Below are 19,748 nucleotides of genomic sequence, written 5' to 3' on the forward strand. Positions count from 1 at the left end.
GGATCCAATTCTGAGTTAGTCCAAACAAACGTATGACAGCAGTTATGAGATGCGACTTCCTGCATTAGCATTAAATTGTGTTGAACTGCAGCTTAAATTGCTTCAGCAAAACAAATAAAGCTTTTTGCCACTTCATGAATCTTGGGCAGTTTGGAGAGCTATGCGATGGTGTAAAAGCCAGATGCAGCCAATAAGCACCGGAGATGGATTGGTAATTAATTGCAGAGAGTATTATGTATATTATGAGAGGAAGCCTATCATGTATGAATATTAACAAGAAAAATGACCTCTAAGTCTTTGTCCACAGCCAATATGTTACTAATGTGAAATAACTGACAAATTCTTATATTATTAGAAACATGACAGAATCAGCATGAAGAAATTGATCCCAGCATATGAGCTGATCTCAGTGGTTCAGCCACTGAAATCCTACAAATCCAATCTCTTATACGGTGCATGTGCAAGCCACTGCACAACCCACCCCAGCTGCTTCTTTTCATGCTGTTTCTGACTTAACGTCATATCTGCTGTCACTGATGCAGCTCTGCTCAGTGCTGGAGTCATACTGCTACTCTCCAAAGAGCTGAGAACAGAACTTGAACGCGGTTAAAACAACAGTTTTCCTTTTTCAACAGTGGCTGAAATAAAGGCCGGTTGCAAATAATACTTGGTTAAAAACACCCAGAATCTGGTGGAATTACTGCACTTGAAAATCCAGTCTCTCCTCAATTGAGGAGCCCCACTTTACAGGGATATTTTTTTCAAGACGGGAAGAAAACTGAAGCTCGTATAAACTGATGAATAAAGAATACAAGCCTACCCTGAAAGGTCAAGCTAAACTGCAGTTCTTACCTGAGGCCGTAGAGAACAGTGCCATCCGGGTGAAGTCGAATCATCCGGTTCTTTACTGTGACACCATGCACAAAGGACTTCTTGTCATTGAGAAAGTAGGTGTCTGGGACCCAGAGCTGGTCTGCTACTCTGTTGTCTAGTGTCAGGTTGAGAGGGATCCCTGCATAAGCCAGCCTCTTATCTCTCCAATACTGCTGGAAGTACATAGTCAGCGTGTAGTCCTGTGAAATGTAAAAGAGCACGGTCATGTAGCTATGCTAAGTCAGAGAAGTGCATAGCATACATAACAGGAGGCAAACACCATCCAAACTGTAGCCAGGATTTCTAAAAAGGATTTCAAGTTTAGCGCTTGATTTGTGCACCCCGCAGGTCTGGACGGATTTTTTGGTCACAAAAACGATATTTATAGGACTGTCAGTCTGCTCTGGGTGCTCGTATTTCAGGACCTGCCTTAAAAAGAAACTCTTCTCAGCTGTTCTCTCTGCACAAGACTGACACAAGCCCTCAAACTATAGATTTCCATTACTACAAGCCGTGTCAACACCGTGTTTCAGTTTAGTACTGACCACTTTTTTTTTAGATAGCATTGCATATTACCAGCTATACATACAAAGGCATCCATAATTTATTGAGCATTCATTTGCAGCTAGCTCCACGAGTTAATCCATCAAACACAAAAGCTTTTTCAGCCCTTTAATGGAGCTCTTTACTATCTCTCTTTGCTGTGTTCTGCTGACTTATGTTCTCGTGAATAAATAAAACAGGAAATAAACAAAAAGTTGTCCACGCTCAAAATGCCTATCCTCCGGTGCAACAACATATTCACAATAAAGTGTTCAAAAATGCGTCGGTGGTATTTTCTATCTCTACGCTGAACTAATTATTGCTTAGGATGGTCTTTGTGGTGTCACGTTATAAACTGCTGATCTGATCGCAACAGATGAAAGAACTGCGTTTTTTTTTTACTTTGTATACAAAGTGCAAAGAGACACCTGGGTTCTGGAGGACTGACAAATAATAAGCTTGTTTTGTGTATGTGATTTGACAGTATATTATAATGCAGCATGGATTCCAATGAATAATTCAGCGTGTGTGTATAATCAGAATAGATATTCATTTCAAAGAGCTGCACAGTCGTTACTGTGACTGTGTGAGGCTTTTTCATTTGTTTGCCGTACAGGAAACATTTTTAACTCGTCAGGTTCTGGGTGTAGGTTCTGTAGTGAACTGTGGTGAGTTAGATTTCAGAAAATCCCTGGCTTGCGAATTGACTGTTTTATTTTCTGAGATGCCTTCACCCTCCCAATTCTCTTTCACCCCCCTGCAAACAGAAGATGCCCTCATTATGCTTCCTCCCACAAGCAGCAGAGCTGTGGGATGGGTGAATCAGCTTTACACAACAGCTCTTCTACTACAGCGATGGTGCCCATCTACCAACACGCTCCCTCCATGTCTGGACCACAGCTATTTTAGTCTCTTTGAGATCTTCAGATCTCACAGCTATCCTTGACTACTTTAAACAAGCAGCTCAGAAACAAATTTATACCACATCACTCTCGCTGTACATGCTGTACTGTACGCCCTCGAGCTCCCAGCACCCTGTGTAACCTGCAGGCTCCCTCAGGGATCTATTCTAGGCCTCGGCTAATTCCCCACAGAGGCTCTTCAGTTTGTGTACAGTCAGACAGCCACAGTGGAGGGCAGCGTAGTCAACTCTTGTCCAATGAAAACTCAAGAAAGAGACTCAGATGCCAGATCATGTCACAATTCATTTGTTTGGAGCAAAAAGACTGTACACTGTTACAGGGTGGTAGGCCTTCCAAATGTGAAACATCACCAGTGTTTAACTAGTTGTACTTTGTCTCTTTTAAAGATTATCATCAACGGTTATGTTTACATATTACATATACAATATTTAACTAATGAAAAAGATATCAATGTGCCACAATACATGCAACAACTAGTTAAATTCAAGGTTAGAAATCTGATTGTAATTGGATTAATCAATGCATGAGGACTGTGCTTTCTGGCTGCACAGCATGTGGTCGCAATGTAATGGTACATGATTATGTACCATTTACGTATTTCCTTTATGCTGGCAATGTTTTCATTGCAGCATAAGTTTTGATTTTTTTTTATTAAACATGTGACCCTTGTCTTCCTTCATCGGTGTCAGTCAGGCCCTCTGGAGAGAAATGTTTCCCACCCTTTGTACAAAGTAGCGACTGTTTAAGCTCTTAAAATCCAGGCTCAGATTTGCCTGTGGAAGCCATCCAAACAGGATGTGACACAGATCTCCTCATTAATTAGACCTCCCTTAAAAACAGAATCAAACACTGCAAGCAGTTTAAGACTTTACACGTCTGAGGAACGAAATAGTTTCAGTAGATAATTTCTTTTTGGACGATCACGTTCCAGATACCAAAGAAATTTTATCTTTATCTTCCACTTGGTAAAAACTTTGCTGGCCATTCTTTTGTTGCTAAAAATGAGCATATACAGTGGGGCAAAAAAGTATTTAGTCAGCCACCGATTGTGCAAGTTCCCCCACCTAAAATGATGACAGAGGTCAGTAATTTGCACCAGAGGTACACTTCAACTGTGAGAGACAGAATGTGAAAAAAAAATCCATGAATCCACATGGTAGGATTTGTAAAGAATTTATTCGTAAATCAGGGTGGAAAATAAGTATTTGGTCAATAACAAAAATACAACCCAATACTTTGTAACATAACCTTTGTTGGCAATAACAGAGGTCAAACGTTTACTATAGGTCTTTACCAGGTTTGCACACACAGTAGCTGGTATTTTGGCCCATTCCTCCATGCAGATCTTCTCGAGAGCAGTGATGTTTTGGGGCTGTCGCCGAGCAACACGGACTTTCAACTCCCGCCACAGATTTTCTATGGGGTTGAGGTCTGGAGACTGGCTAGGCCACTCCAGGACTTTCAAATGCTTCTTACGGAGCCACTCCTTTGTTGCCCGGGCGGTGTGTTTTGGATCATTGTCATGTTGGAAGACCCAGCCTCGTTTCATCTTCAAAGTTCTCACTGATGGAAGGAGGTTTGGGCTCAAAATCTCACGATACATGGCCCCATTCATTCTGTCCTTAACACGGATCAGTCGTCCTGTCCCCTTGGCAGAAAAACAGCCCCATAGCATGATGTTTCCACCCCCATGCTTCACAGTAGGTATGGTGTTCTTGGGTTCAACTCAGTATTCTTCTTCCTCCAAACACGACGAGTTGAGTTTATACCAAAAAGTTCTACTTTGGTTTCATCTGACCACATGACATTCTCCCAATCCTCTGCTGTATCATCCATGTGCTCTGTGGCAAACTTCAGACGGGCCTGGACATGCACTGGCTTCAGCAGCGGAACACGTCTGGCACTGCGGGATTTGATTCCCTGCCGTTGTAGTGTGTTACTGATGGTGACCTTTGTTACTTTGGTCCCAGCTCTCTGCAGGTCATTCACCAGGTCCCCCCGTGTGGTTCTGGGATCTTTGCTCACCGTTCTCATGATCATTTTGACCCCACGGGATGAGATCTTGCGTGGAGCCCCAGATCGAGGGAGATTATCAGTGGTCTTGTATGTCTTCCATTTTCTGATGATTGCTCCCACAGTTGATTTTTTCACACCAAGCTGCTTGCCTATTGTAGATTCACTCTTCCCAGTCTGGTGCAGGTCTACAATACTTTTCCTGGTGTCCTTCGAAAGCTCTTTGGTCTTGGCCATGGCGGAGTTTGGAGTCTGACTGTTTGAGGCTGTGGACAGGTGTCTTTTATACAGATGATGAGTTCAAACAGGTGCCATTCATACAGGTAACGAGTGGGGGACAGAAAAGCTTCTTACAGAAGACGTTACAGGTCTGTGAGAGCCAGAGATTTTCCTTGTTTGTGGTGACCAAATACTTATTTTCCACCCTAATTTACGAATAAATTCTTTACAAATCCTACCATGTGAATTCATGGATTTTTTTTTCACATTCTGTCTCTCACAGTTGAAGTGTACCTCTGGTGCAAATTACTGACCTCTGTCATCATTTTAAGTGGGGGAACTTGCACAATCGGTGGCTGACTAAATACTTTTTTGCCCCACTGTAATTAAAGTTGAACAAGTCATAACATAATTTATATTTTAATCTGAAGACTCACTAGTATAAGATCAATATTGTGAAATGGTTTCAAAATTAAATTGTTAAATTCTAATGCAACTTTACTTATATTTATCTTTATCAAACAAAAAGAACTTTGATAAATACATTTCCCAGTTCTATCAGAGGCACTTATGTCCACTAATAACAGATCGTTAGGAAGTTATTTTTTAAGGATGAGTCCCAGCTTTTAGAGGCGAATAGAGATCAAACAGCAACATATATTGAGGAGGTTGTGGGGGAGTGGAGGGAGCTTCGGCAGTTGTCATCAGATAGTAAAAAAAATGGCCACGCTGTACATGAGTAATATGGCTATATGAATGAGTGGTTGTGCAGCAGGAAAAAGCTAATCAGCTATTGGAAGTGCAGAATCTTATCAGAGTTAAGATAAAAGCAGTTAAAGTAAGCCTGTTTGGTCAGAGGGCCCGGTGGCGCCTGTGTCCGGCAGCCTCGCCTATGTCAGTGCACCCCAGGGCAGCTGTGGCTACAATGTAGCTTGCCATCACTAGTGTGTGAATGTGTGTGTGAATGGGTGAATGACTGAATGTAGTGTAAAGCGCTTTGGGGTCCTTAAGGACTCGAAAGGCGCTATACAAATGCAGGCCATTTACCATCTGGCCATCTGTTATGCTTTTCCTGGTGGATGCTCGTACTAAGCAAGTGAATGTGAAATTAATCTCCGTGAGTTCAGACCTCAAACTGCTCTGAAGAGATCCACCTGTCTACTCATCGTTCCATTATGGTGGGCAGTCCACTGGCAGCTTGGACTGCCGTCCACTGCAGAGAGAATCTATTGTCAGATAGGGGCAGTGTCAAAAATTTGTGGTACAACCGGTCTCCATAGGCTACTCCTGCTTTTGCTGTTGGGCCACCAAGCATCTATGGAAAAAGTTCTAACATACAAAGACAGTTAAAGGCACTGAAAAGTGTCCACCACAGCTAATGTTGCTACTTTCATTGCTGTTATTTTATTTTTTAAAAAAAATCTTTTTTGTGCTTCTCCCTTTCCAGGTGAATTCACTTCCTGGTCAACTAATCAACCAATCAGCATTCAAATGATGCCCAACATCATCCACATAAGTCACTGTACAGCTGGGATTTTGCACAACTGCACAGATCACGTGTCCAGTGGTTGAAAATCTCACAGGTGGGCTCCCTGTAAGCAAATGCCTCTGGGAATGGACACAAATGCTGTACTTTAAGGTTATGGCTACAAACACATAAGCCCCACCCACCTGCTATTCAAACCTTCTATTTGCAAGAAACAGTCAATCATAAGCTACTTTACTAAATCATAAGAATCAATCAGCTTAAAGGACAATACAGAATTACGACTCAGCAATACTGCAGCACTACCTTACTCTACACCACTGAGGTCATAATATGCCAAACACTTTTTCACTGACAGAATCTACCAGCAAAAGTTCTCAAAAAGTTCTCAAAGATCATTCCACGGAGGTTTTCAAAATGTTGCCGTCATACGATGACTCAACTCATGATAAAATTCTTAAAATACCTGCAATGCTTGTCACGTTGGTTTGGGTTTGAAGGGTGCTGTTGTTTGCTGTCAGATATCACGTAGACCACAAGAGACATAAAGGCGCTTATTCTCAGCACCATTGAGTAAATGAGGCCCGGTGGGAGGTTGAGACTGTTGTGTCACTTTTGGCTCGGAGCGATCGCAGTCTCAAACTCAGACACGGTTAATGTGTGCCAGTCAAACATCGTCTACGTCATCCTAACACCAGGATGTCTGCTGGGAGTGCAGGAATGGCACTCTGAGAATCTCGCCCCGTGCAATCGGGGGGCTTTTCATCACTCCATGAGACAGTTAGATGTTCCCAGTAGGTTTCCAAAGTGTGCTAGATGTGTTTTACAAACTATCCATTTAATAGTTTCATCCTCTGTATCCTCCCACGCTGTAGCAAACAAGCCGTTCATTAAATGATTTATTCGTTGTGCTGTCAAAAATCTTGTACTATTACATTATGAAAGAAAAGCTGTTAAATAGCTGCTTTTGTGGAGGGGAGATATAACCATGCTTTAAGTCATTTAAGTGTCTTTGGTGAACGTGTAAGGCCTAAAAACATAATGGATCATCCCAACATACATCTCCAATACATCAATAATAGACAATTAAAGGCAACAAGCACAACAAAGAGCCAGAAATGTATTAAATCACACAATGTGTTTTATGTACGTTGTGTAAATAAAACACAACAGAGCACAACAACATCGACATATTATGAAAGTGATCTGAGCATACAGCAGAAATGGGGTATTAGTGACTTCCCACCAGATTTAGCTTTAAGTTTAACTGCCTTTTGATGCTGGCCAGGCAGCATAAAATGATTTTTTCACAGTAATGTGCAGTTGCAGCTGAAAACAAACGGTGAAGGCAGAAAACAAAGTTTTATACATGTGATCTCTTCATCGTCCTGGGATCACAAATGAAAAATAAAAATATGTAGGAATTTATAAAAGCAGGAAGTAAAATCCAGGCAGGAATCATGAGAAAAGGATCTATCGAAATAAAACGGGAAGCAAAATAAGACATAAACAAGAAGAGAGCGAAACACAAGGGATCACAGAAGCATACAGCACATAGACAGGACGGAGGGAAGCAAAGGCAGGGAAACAACAATGACAACACAAAGACCATGACCACAGTGCATGAAGCTACGTCTCAACCCACTCACACGTTTTCATAAAACCACTGGTGCAGCATTCATTTGCCTCGAATGGTAATGCCCAGCAATGGAGGCAACATGCTGGCATCGCTGACTGGCAGACAAGCTTCCAAAAATGCACTGCACACACTCAGGTCCCAAACAATAAAACCGCCAAGTCTGAAGTGGATCTGATGAATGGTTTTTGGAAGAACAGACAGACACACAGACAGAGATTCATGCTCTATTAGCAAGATTTAAAAAGATGAATTACACAGTGTCTTCTGTTGGTTCTGCGGTTAACTATGAGCCATTTATAATGAAAAGAAATTTAAAGAGCTCTTCACACACCGTGAAACTCAGTAATTAAAACATTTATGAGACCTTAAAGTAAAAAAACAAAACAAAAAACCCCAAACTTGGGTGATCTTGGTCTTTTCAATGCTTCAAACTGACTGAACGAGTCAAAAAGTTCCTCTCATTTAGTTTAACCTAGAATTACGCTCCCAAAAAGCCCTTGAAGTTCTATTTTTATTCAAAGCGTCCAGTTAGAGTGGCAAACACGGCCTTTATATTCCACTGAATGCAGCACAGTGTGAAACGCTGCTTGCTCCATAAAGAGAACTACCTTAGTATTTGCTGCTGAGTTCTTCTTACCTTCTGAGTGACCTGAGGTTTTTAATGATGTTTTATAGCTGACTTATTAACTAAGCCCTTCAATATAAATCTGGGAGAACATCTAAAGGTAACACTTCCTTCAGGCAGAAGGTGGATAATGTTAAAGTGTCAAAAAGAATGGGAGTTTTAGGACATGATGAATTCATTTTCCAGCTGACTCATGCGGAGGATACCGAACTAATGTGTGACTGCACTGGTCAGAGGACCCGCTGTGCACTCGCAGGTGCTTTTCTGCAAAGTGTAAGAGCTCTTCACATGAAGGAGTGATAGCTCTAAAGGTTGTTCCTGGAGTGCACTTGTGTGCAGTGTGACGCCGTGGGGAGGAGGCTATATTAAAAATAACGACAGAACTGAAGTGGACACAGAGTAATCTTAATTTTCCTCTAAAAATAGAGGAAAGTCAGAAAAATATTAATAATCTCATCTCCTAGACAACAAGCTCTGCAGCTCGCCCACACAGTCTATAACGGGCCAAAGCCTCGTGTGACTCTGGCTGTTTGAAAGCTGCCAGCACCTTTCTGCTCTCCACTCCTTCTCAGAGGGAAAGACGGCAAGTTCTCCTTTTGTCTTTGTAGGTCACCAAATTCTTTTATCATGATTTTTAAATCAGAATTTGACACATTAAAAATGCCTACCATTTTCCACATATAAAAAACAGGGAACAAAAACTACAAAAAAAGAAAAAAGAAAAATTAAGAACAAAGCAGATGTTATGACTGACACAGCTGTACCTGTTTAGCTGATCTCCATCCCATAATTACAGATTACAGGTGGCTAGCTCATTCATTGCTGGGAAATAAACCCTCCATCTCTCTTTCTCATGTCACCCAGTGTGGTTTGAGGAATGCACCATTCACACCTCCGCTGTTCCATCTGTGCCACAGAATTAGCATTATAACGGGTGGATGAGCTTACATTAATCGACTCCGTAAGCATCCAGCTATTCCTAAAAGTTAAGACAGAAAAGAGCTTGAGCCAGCCGTGTGTCTACAACCTGCCTGTGTCAGAGTATAAGACACTGCGGCAGGAGAAACTAATTGCTAGCCATTGTTTTAGGTCCTCTGAGCATCGCTTATTGGTCTATGCACTCTTTTTTTATAATCCTAGTTAAAGTGGAACTATATTGCCCATTTCCAGCTCTGTTTTTCTATTCTTGGACTCTACTAGAGTAGTTTTGTATGCCTTTTTTTCTTATACTGTGCCTCAGTGCAGCCCCTCAGTTCATCATCTGTCTGAAACAAGCTTAAAGTCTGAGCTTTTGCCTCACAAATATTAATTGTACAATCATCACACCACGTACCATTTTCAGAAATGATATTGGAGGCATAATATTTGCCTGAGTCTCCAGACTCTTTCATGCTGACACATGTGCTCAATTTGAATGTGCTCTTATCTGCGAAGACAACAAGTACTGGTGGTGGACCTGCGAGTTCTGGAGTTCTCTGGTTAATGCCAATTGACCTGCACTGTGCTGGTCTGTGAGCACATGTCCCACTAAAGAACTCTGGGGTCTCATGCCACCCTCATGGAGTCTGCTTCTGATAGTTTGGTAGGAAAGATGCACATGAGTAGCTGGCTGGAGGTCATTCTGAAGTGATCTCTTGTTCCTCTCATAAAGAAGCAGATACTGGGCCTGCTGCTGGGTTGATGCCCTTCTACGACCTGTTTAGCTCTCCTTATATTTCTCCTGGTATCTCCTTCATACTCTTTAGAATGCTGGGAGACACAGCAAACCTTCTTGTGTTGGCACATATGGATGTCCTCCTGAAAAAGCTGGGAAACTTATGCAACTTGAATAGGGTCCAGGTACCATTTCATCATATTAGCAAAGAACAATAACCAAAAAGATAAACTAGAGAAAATCAGTCAGTAAAGATAAGCAGAGAGGGTTTTGTTTTTCAAGTGGGGTGGCCTTGTTGTCACTTCTCCAGTACACCTATTGTCACTATGGTTTGGACCAAAACAGATTAAATGGACTCACAAAACGTTGTTTTCTAACTGGACAGATTCATATCCCTGAACTTTCATGGACTTTGTGTTATGCTGCAATGAGTGTTCCCTAAATTTTTTCAGCAGTATTGTTTCTAATGCTTAGACGGATGACATCAGCGATCACCAAAAGCAATCACCTGTTCCTTGATCATTTTCTTTCCAAAACGGCAGCAATCCAACTGTGCTGGCTTTGCCCAAAAGGCATTGATCTGTTGATTATCACAGCAGGGTGCGATAGGTGCTACTAGACTGCGGATAATTCACAGAGAGACGAGTTTCCGGTTTCTCGGTACAATTTATAGGGAAAGAGAGACCTGCCATTAACAGCACCTTAATGGTGAAACACATGAAGACAGACGTGCACTGCATTGCAGGTTTAATCTCTCGGTTTTCACACTCTTCTTCTCTTAGAGTACGATTCTAAGCGCAGCACTGCCGAGGGTCTCTGATTTACTAAATGCAGTCTCTGATCCTGTAAGCAGATTAAGAGCTGCTCCAAATAACACAGCAAACACACCTTTAAAGTAACCAATTAGCAACACTGGCAGTCACATAAATAGCCTAAAGTAAAAGCTTCTTTCATTGTGGTTTGGTAATGCTCAGTAGGGATTCACACAGGGTGTTCCTTCAGCAAAGCGGTATAATAGATGACTGACAGTTTTCCTCTTCACTCAGAAAAAAATAGAAGCCCTTCATGATCTGAGCAGACTCTGGACACGCCACTCGCCGGGCTGCCATTAGTTTTTGCTTCATGTTTCAAGCTGGAGTGACACGGCAGCTGTTATGGAAATGTCAAATTTCCATCACCAACCACTCATGATAATAATGCCTTTCAGGCAGTGAGGCATTTAGCTGAAGCATTAGTTGACAAGCTTCAAGGATTTTGAATGCTTTTGAGTCACTTCATCATCTTAACAGGTTCCCCTATATTACTGATTGGTCGGAAATGCATTGTTTGGGCTCAGCTGACACTAAGAAGATATTTTTCAGCCTTGTATCACTTGTAAAATATAGCATGGGCTTTGTGTGGCTATATTTAACACCTAAGTTTATTAAATTGCTCAGAGAACATTTCAAAAGGCTTTAGAAATGAGGTTAGAGCTGTTTAGAGGCTGACAGAGACGCAAAAGAGGCAACAGAAGACAAGAAGCGAGTAAAGCTAAAGCTGCTACAGGTGCAGGAAAACAGTGGAAATCAGGCTGTACGTTTGAACATGATGTCCTGCTCATCAATTTATAAGATAATGATTCCAAAAGTTTGTTATACTTTAAATTTACCCTGTAATAACTGCATGTAACATTAAATTGCCTCTCAGTCTGTTTACAACCTGTCTGTGTCAGGCTATAGGACACTGCAGCAGGAGAAACCTACTGCTGCTCAATGTATCTGCTCCTCTAAGTGTTGCTTAATTGTATATGGCACTTTTTTTGTAATATTTATTAAGAAGGAATTTTTTTGCTCATTTCCAGTTTCACATTTTTATTCTTAGCCTGCACCAGAGTAGCTTTGCATGATTTACATTTCAAAATCATCCTTCTTTTTACTATACTAGAGTACTACTATGCATAACTGATTACCTTTAAAAGTTTTTAATGAAGGCCTTTTCACTGCATTGATGTATGTTTTTCTCTGCATAAATGCTTAACTTGGCCTTGAGTTTGTTAATGGTCATGCGATGGCAGTATTTCTTCTTCACGTGGAAGGGCAAAAATTCAATTGTACGTTTTTTAAAAATAGCAGCTGACTGATATTGAGCACTGCAAGCCCCCATCCCAAAAATTCCTTAACCTTTAGAAAGTGCTGCCGTGATTCCTTTTTAAAAGGAGCTTTGTGGTCTTTTTACGTTTCTGATTTTATTTTTTTATTTTCTGGGCATTTTGTGTCTCTTTGCAATTGTTTGATATTACTTTAATCCCTTTGCAATCTTTTAGGCAGGTTCTCTGACCCATTGGGCTGCTGGTCCATCCATCCATCCATCCATCCATCTTCCTAACAAGTTATCAGGTGGTGGAACCAGAGTCTATCTCAGCTTACATTGGGTGAGAAGCTGGATATACTCTGGACATTGTGTCAGTCGATCACAGGGCTAACGCAGACACAACGATGATCATTTACACTCACATCCATATTTTTGGCCATATAAACTCTACCAAAAAAGGTCCCAACTGATGATCAGGTTCAAACTTGGCTGCTTCTTCAGCAATCCATTCTTTGCTATTAAACATGATGACTGGCAGCGAATAAGACCAATCAAATTGTGTCAAAAAACACAGCAAGAAGAGCTTCAGTTCACGTCTAGATTTCCAAATTTCCAGCAACTAACATGCTGTATATTTGAATCCAGCAGTGTGATGAACTGCAATGCTGTGTCTATATTTCAAGGGCATCAGTGATTCACTCTATCCAATCACAAGAGTCAAGAAGTGAAGTGTGAACCCTGTACAAGTCTCACCCTTAATGGCTGCCATCTAGCAATGTAGCATAAAACGAGGGAGCGACAAAAAGCAGGAGAAGAATGCATCTTCGGTAACCAGAATTATGCCAGTGCTAACTAGGTAAACAGCCAGTAGTGGCACATAACTTGTGTCATAGTGTTGATTAGTGTTTTTGCATGCATGGTGAGGGCTACGTCATGTTGCAAACAGTCACACAATGCAGATGATAGCACAACAGCTGCAGTCAAATGTTTCAAATGTCATTGAATGAATGACATGTGCTTGATTTAGGACCGTGTTCCTGTGGGTTCAATGATGCACGTTCCTTTGAGAATTTGCAGATATTTTTGTCTGTCTCACAACTCAAAGAAGTGAGTGTTTCTTTAATGCCTCGTGGAGACAGTGTCCCATCATTTTTTATCACAAGCAGAACATTTTTATCACGAGTGCCACTGGGACTGTTTCTTTTCTAGAGGTTTCCAGTTCCTCCAGCCTGAGGAGGAGATAACTCTGAACCCATCTGCATGCCTACAGCTACTAACACAGACAGTCTGATATGAAGAAGCTAAATGCTTTCATGCAGGATGGTCCGGGCAGACATAAACTCTCAAGTTAAAAGCAGGCGTGGTCTCTAATGCGGATATTATGTTTGGCCCATTAAGTGCTAAAATTCAGTTAACAGATCATAGATTTTCAGAGCTAATGACACTGAAAAATGATGTGTTTGTCTCTTTTTCTGTGCAACCAAAGGCTTACATCTAAGCAGCCAAACGCTGTGCTTATGTCCACAATAACTGGTGCATACATTATTAGGCTGGTGTATTATTCATCTGCAGTATAGAACACTGACACTGCTTAACAATTGCAGTATTTCTCCTGTGTATAAAACTGATTATTATATTTGAGGAGTTTTCAAAACAGATAAATTTAAGCTAACTACTAGTACACCATTAAAAATATGTTGCAGGAGCCATTAGCAGCTCCTGCTTGCAGTTTTTTCCCGCTGGTATACAGGCAGCCATGACTGGATTATAATGGAGTCTGAGAAACAGGATGATTCTCAGGCAAGTTGCAGCTTCGTGGACATTTATTTAAAGTGAACAATGATGATAGGGATTTAGAGATTGCATTGCATAAGAAGTGTCTGCACTGTGTCTGTCTTCGCCACTCTTGATTTTCAATGAAAATCCAAATCCAACACTAAGAAAGTCCAAGTTTTATCCCTGGTAAAAATCTAACAATGCACTGTGTGTGAGTGTAAAACAGCCTCGCTCTGCATTTTCTTGATGAAACCACTCTATTTAACGCAACAAACTGAAACTAACTCACTTCCACAATAAAAATGTCTCAGCGAGCCACACTCTGCTGCTGTGTGGAGATGCATTAAAATGCACCACGGATACATTTCATCACACAGACTTGTCAGGACAGCATGTCAGGGGCTTTTTCCTCTCTGTAGCATGTGATCAGACATCGAGCCCTGTCAGCAGTTTAGAGCCCTGATAGATGGCGTAAAGGTGATAAACTGTACTCAACACATGCACACAGACACGGGCGCACACTTGCAACAAAGTAGCTTCACTATATTTGCATCATTGTTTAAAAGGAGAAGACACAGTAACAGAACTTACTGACCTTACTCTAACAGGACCACTAAGGCATCACTGCTACACGCACACAGCCAGTGACCCAGGGTGTGCAACCACACAGCACAACTAGCTATAATCTAATTCAGCAGATGAACTGCACAGTCTATGCAATACAGTTGCAACAACAGGCAACACGTTTTTGCTTTATAAAGGGCTGGTAATTAGCTGCTTTGATAATGCAATACTGGAGAGAGACATCTAGCATGGTGGGGATGGTGGAGAGAAAGAAATTCATATTAACAGGAAGGCAACCATATATACAAGCAGAGAAGGACATTTTTATGGGACAAATTAAACCACCTTCACATAAACTTATATGTGATCTATATTTGTAAACCTATATGCAATAAAAAGCAAAAACAAACAAACAAACAAAACAAATCTGAGCTACTTTTCATTGGTTAAGAAAAGGAAGTCAAACACAGCCACAAATGGCTCAGATCTGAAGGAGGATTTGTGTGCTATACTTACCATGTTGACTTCTGACACCATGTCTATACTTGCCACGTCTATACTCATGCCAACAGCAACCGGTGGACCTTAAAACAGAGCAAAATAAAGTTAACTACGGATGAGCAATTCAGTCACATAAAACAGCAAAGAAACAGTGATAGTTATACCTCCAAAGTCTGGCCGAAGACGGATATCATATCCTTTGAGCAGTTTATCCACTGTCTCTTTGACGAAAGACATGTTCCCCGGTTCGTTGACGCTGAAAAAAGAGCATAACCCCCCCGGTGAGTCTTCCTGAAAGCGGACGCCAGGACTTTTAACCCCGCAGACACACTCACCTCTGGGCGCAGCACATCACGGCCACGACCAGCGGCACAGAGAGGGCGTCCAACAGACCTGTTCCCTGGCTGCCCCACATCCCTCGGGTGCTGTCTGGGTGCACAGCTGCAGTCAAGCGACCGACAAATGACTAAATGAAGAGTGAGCCGCGGTGCTCACACACACCCCCTAAACCAGGTGAGACGCCCTCCACATTGTCAGCCTGTGCGGCTTCAGGAGGCGCAGGCTTCACTGCCAGATGTGCTGCTCGCTGGCTGTGACACAGCAGCGGAGCCGGAAAGCCTCGCACAGCCTGCTGCTGCTGCCCAGCATCCCCATCCTCTAGCCTTTCACCAGTTAGCACAAACTACAAAGTGCCCAATACTATAGAAATGTATAGAAATACCGCAGAAATCCACAGGTCCGCATTGTTAAAGCACACTGCATGCTTCAGCCTGGCAGAGCTGCTTGGAAAATGACTCTTCATGTCAGTACGCGCGAGTGTCATGGGGATGATTTCAGGGCACGTGACTGTCTGTTTTAACAGTAGCAGCTTGTTTGAGTGGTTCTATTGACAGAGGAGACTGGGGCGGCCCAGCTACGCTCAGACGCAGTGGCGTGCTGAAGGGTGTGCTGAGGTCGGGGGACCCCTGCCCATTTCTTTAACTGAATAATCTCACAGTCCCCCCCCCCCCCCCCCCCCCTTTGAATGCGGGGTTGTTGGGTTTTTTTCTCCCTCTTTTTTAGACTAGTCTGTTAGTCAGATTGCTCTCTCCTTTTTAATCAAAGTATTAATGAATGCCAGAAATAACTATGACGCTGCCCTAGTGGAATGCAGTGTCATAGCATGGTGAGACATTCATAACCAGGTAAAAGATAAGCATATGTTTGTTGATGCTAAATGTTACTTATCAACACAGCAGATAGCTACGCATGTTTTATGCTTTTCCTGACACAACCGAAAAGGAGCCTTGAATGTCTGGCTGGACTTGAACTAGAAACCTTTCACTTCTCAAACAAATCCATAAATCACCACACAACAGAGCAACTGCTTGCTAGCACCTTATGTTGATTTATTGGTCCAATTCTAGGTGTGATAATTCTCAACATGGGTGTTGCTTTCCAAGCTGCTTCCTTTGTCTGGGTAGCAACAGTTCAGTTCAGCACCACAAGTACTTTTCACCCTAACATAGGCTACGTCCACACTAGCCTGGATAGATTTGAAAACGGCGTTTTTGTCTGAAAACGCTCCGCGACCACACTATCATTTTCAGTCGTTTTCACAGAGTTGTGCGTTCACACTGAAAACGCTTATGTTCCAGTACTGCGCATGCATGAAACGCAAGACGGTTTGACCTGCCTCATTTCTGTCTGCCATTTGTTTACTGTCCGGCTCTTTGAAACGTTGCAACAAAATGTCGAGGAAAAGCACCGAGTTTTTTAAATGGACTAACGATGAGGTGGAGTTGTTGCTGCGAGTAACACAAAAGTACAAAGTTGCAAAAGCGAGTGAGAATTAAAGAATTTGAAGAAAAGCTATCTGGAGCATGTACAAACTGATATTAATCTTTAATAGGGCTGTCAAAATTGAGAGCAAACAAAACCACTGCTGTGTACTGCCCTCCGCTATCGTAGTTTAATTGGTTACTTGACTGCATCACATGACTAAAATGTGTCATCATTTTCAAAAAGTCTCAGTTTTTGCTGTCCACACTGCGATGCAAAAGCACCGTTTTCAAATGTATGCGTTTTCGAGAGCGTTTTAAAAACGCGGCATTTTCCTTGAGTGAAAACGCCGTCTCAGTATGGACGGGAGGCTAAAACGGAGAGAAAACAATGCGTTTTCGTTTGAAAACACATTAGTGTGGACGTAGCCATAGGATCCCGTGTCATCTGCTTGCTACTGTTTATGGAGTTTTCTTCACCAAGATCGATGCACATGCTACAGTTTCACTTGCTAACCTGGAAAATTGTAGCTAATAACTATCTGATTAGCAGAAGGTGCATTTCCATTTTTATGCAAATTTTTAACAACACAGTTTCATTTTCTTTTTGAATAGAAATGTGAAAAAAATTGTACTTGGTGAAGATTATGAAGGTTTGAAAAGGTTGAAGAGTTTGGATTGAAATAATTCAAGTCATCATTACTGGTGCGGCCTCATCTTCTGCAATGGTTTAAAAGCACCTGAGTGGAGAATGACCACCAGCTGCTTACAACAATAAACTGATAATACTCAGTCCCTCAGTATTTTGTGCTTCACCTGCTTTGATAAGCTTGCTTTTTTTACTGCAGCTACTACATGCTAATGCTAATGCTAATGTTGTACTGTGCATTAGCACTTACTGATACTCCAAAACGACCACTTTTGAACACAGTGCTTGTTGCTAAGTTTAAGTAGTGGAGTGTGCAGGTCTAATTGTCTTAGGTTTTCCAGATTTGGTTACAGGGTAAAAGCAGGTTGGAGATCTAAAAGCTCAATGCTAATTTTAGAAGATCTGACTCAGCCTTACTTGTTAATGAAAACAATGTTCGCACCCCCACGAGTGCCAATCAGTTTAAGTTGTTCTAGCGAAGATTTCATGAAAATGCTCACTGAGCTCTTTTTTTCCCCTCTCTGCTCCAGTGTTTGCCGTAGAGGAAGAAGTTCAATACTGCTGCAGGGAATGAGATTGTGCTTTAGTTGGACGCCTACCAAAAGATTTCTCCTATTTATTCAAGAGAGCCGCTCTGGTTTTCTGCCACTTTTCAGAATGAACACTCTGCAACTTTTTCTAATAAAGTTTCCCTTTTGTTGCAGCCCTCAAGAAAGCAGTGTTTAGGGATTGATTCTTACCTTGTATCATAGATGGCATACAGCTTTTTGTTTCCATCAACAGCATTCCTGCAAACACAGAAAAGAAAAGATTACTTTCCGTGTGAGTACGGTGAGTTTTACAGACTCGTTCCATGTCCCTACAGGAGATTTGTTCCCGATCCAGTTTTATTGCACATTGTTAGAAACACGCAAGTACCAGTTGTTGCTGCAGTATCACAAGCCAATCTTTCTACTTGTACTTGTGTTGTGGAATTTAAAATAACCCAGTCATTTGGAAGTAAGTCGACCGTAACCCTTTGAAATAAATGCAGATTCCTGTCGTAGAGGGTTCTCTGTGCCTCCTTGAGAAGCACAGAGTGACATGTTGTCTCTTCAAGTAGTCTGGACCACTAACCACCAAACCGGGACCCAGTTTTTAAAATGTCCCACTTAGGTCAGGACCACAATAATCTCAGAGAAATGGAGAAAGCATCAGTCCAAACTAAATGGCTTATTTTTAACCACTGCCTCCTCCATGTAAGTAAGCACACTGAAAAGCAATAAAGCACATGAATCGAGCCATTAATACAAAACACTAGTGAGAGGCACAACCGACTAAAGCATAAATACACAAAATCCCACATTAAAGAAATGACTTCTGAATCAGTAAGCAGTACCAGAACGTACCATTCAAATGGTTTTCAGTCAGTGTAATGCTTCTGAATCTCATAACACAAGGCTGAGGCCAACACCATCGTTTTCCAGGTTTCTCTACACTCAGGGTATCTACAGCTGTTGGAAATTCATGCAAACCATTCTCAAGCAATATTGTTTGACAAGACAAATCAAAAACAATTGTTCAGTTCATAATTCACAGTCTCGTATCATCCCGTATTATCCTGTATTATCCCGTACAGTGATAAACTGTATATAAAAGATGGATGCAGCCCCTGTGACGCCACCCCTTGGTTAGTAAGGTCCTTTTATGAAGCCTTCAGGTGAGCATGTTGACTGTCACCATGATGTGATGACTGTGAAACTGTGCCATACTGCATGGATTTCAATCCATTTGTACTAGTTTTTATATTAGATTATCTCTACTTTCTGTTTCACTCATTTGCGTCTTTAACTTGTTTCATTTTATTTACTTGAATCTGATTTTTAGTATGTGGGGCACAGAAACTGACACTAAATGTATATTTTAGCTTCTGTGCATACAAAATAAACTAGACTTCTTAATGAGGCTATTTAACTGAGTTTTAATTTTTTTAAGTTGACAACTTATCTAAAAGGGTCCTCCCTAAAGGAGAGTTAGCTTGATTGCTCTTTTTCATTCTAACTGGGGCCATAATTTACAAAGTGGAAATCTTATTGTAATTAATAAAATATGGAAATGGTGACTGAGAACATAAACTCATCGGGAAAGTCTTTACTTGGGTCAGATTTTGATAGCAGTAGGCTCTTTTTTCACAAAGACTTCTATAGACGAACCAAAAAGAGTCGCCCTCTGCTGTCCTTTTGAAACATGGGGCTTCAGCTTTACTGTTCAGACTCGGAAAAAAACACACTATAAAAACAGAGAAAAGGTTTATCTTACACTGCGAATTTTTGATAGTTTTATATTATATTGATGATATATTACGGTTTTATGTAACTAAATGTTGTAACATAGTATAAATGTATTATATATAATGAGGGACAAGGGTTGGAAATGAGCAATAGCTATAAACTGTGATGTGCAGCATTGCAGAG

At 41.4% G+C, this 19,748-nt stretch overlaps 1 protein-coding gene across 2 annotated transcripts in view; it reads right to left on the bottom strand.

Moving 5' to 3' along the window:
* Positions 1-19,748, bottom strand: part of gabrb3 (gamma-aminobutyric acid type A receptor subunit beta3) — a 47,501-nt gene that overhangs the window by 11,140 nt on the left and 16,613 nt on the right. Inside the window, exons 2-5 of one of the 2 annotated variants that reach the window (XM_080877535.1) lie at positions 18,036-18,083; positions 15,051-15,142; positions 14,902-14,969; positions 853-1,073 (exon numbers count right to left, since the gene is read on the bottom strand). In XM_080877535.1, the coding sequence (XP_080733661.1) occupies positions 853-1,073; positions 14,902-14,969; positions 15,051-15,142; positions 18,036-18,083 (429 nt within the window). Of the gene's footprint in view, positions 1-852; positions 1,074-14,901; positions 14,970-15,050; positions 15,143-15,221; positions 15,439-18,035; positions 18,084-19,748 lie in introns of those variants that run through there. The other variant, XM_080877536.1, reaches the window with a different exon arrangement.

The sequence above is a fragment of the Rhamphochromis sp. 'chilingali' genome (genome assembly GCF_963969265.1).
Source record: "Rhamphochromis sp. 'chilingali' genome assembly, chromosome: 3".
In the NCBI taxonomy this organism is placed as follows: domain Eukaryota; kingdom Metazoa; phylum Chordata; class Actinopteri; order Cichliformes; family Cichlidae; genus Rhamphochromis; species Rhamphochromis sp. 'chilingali'.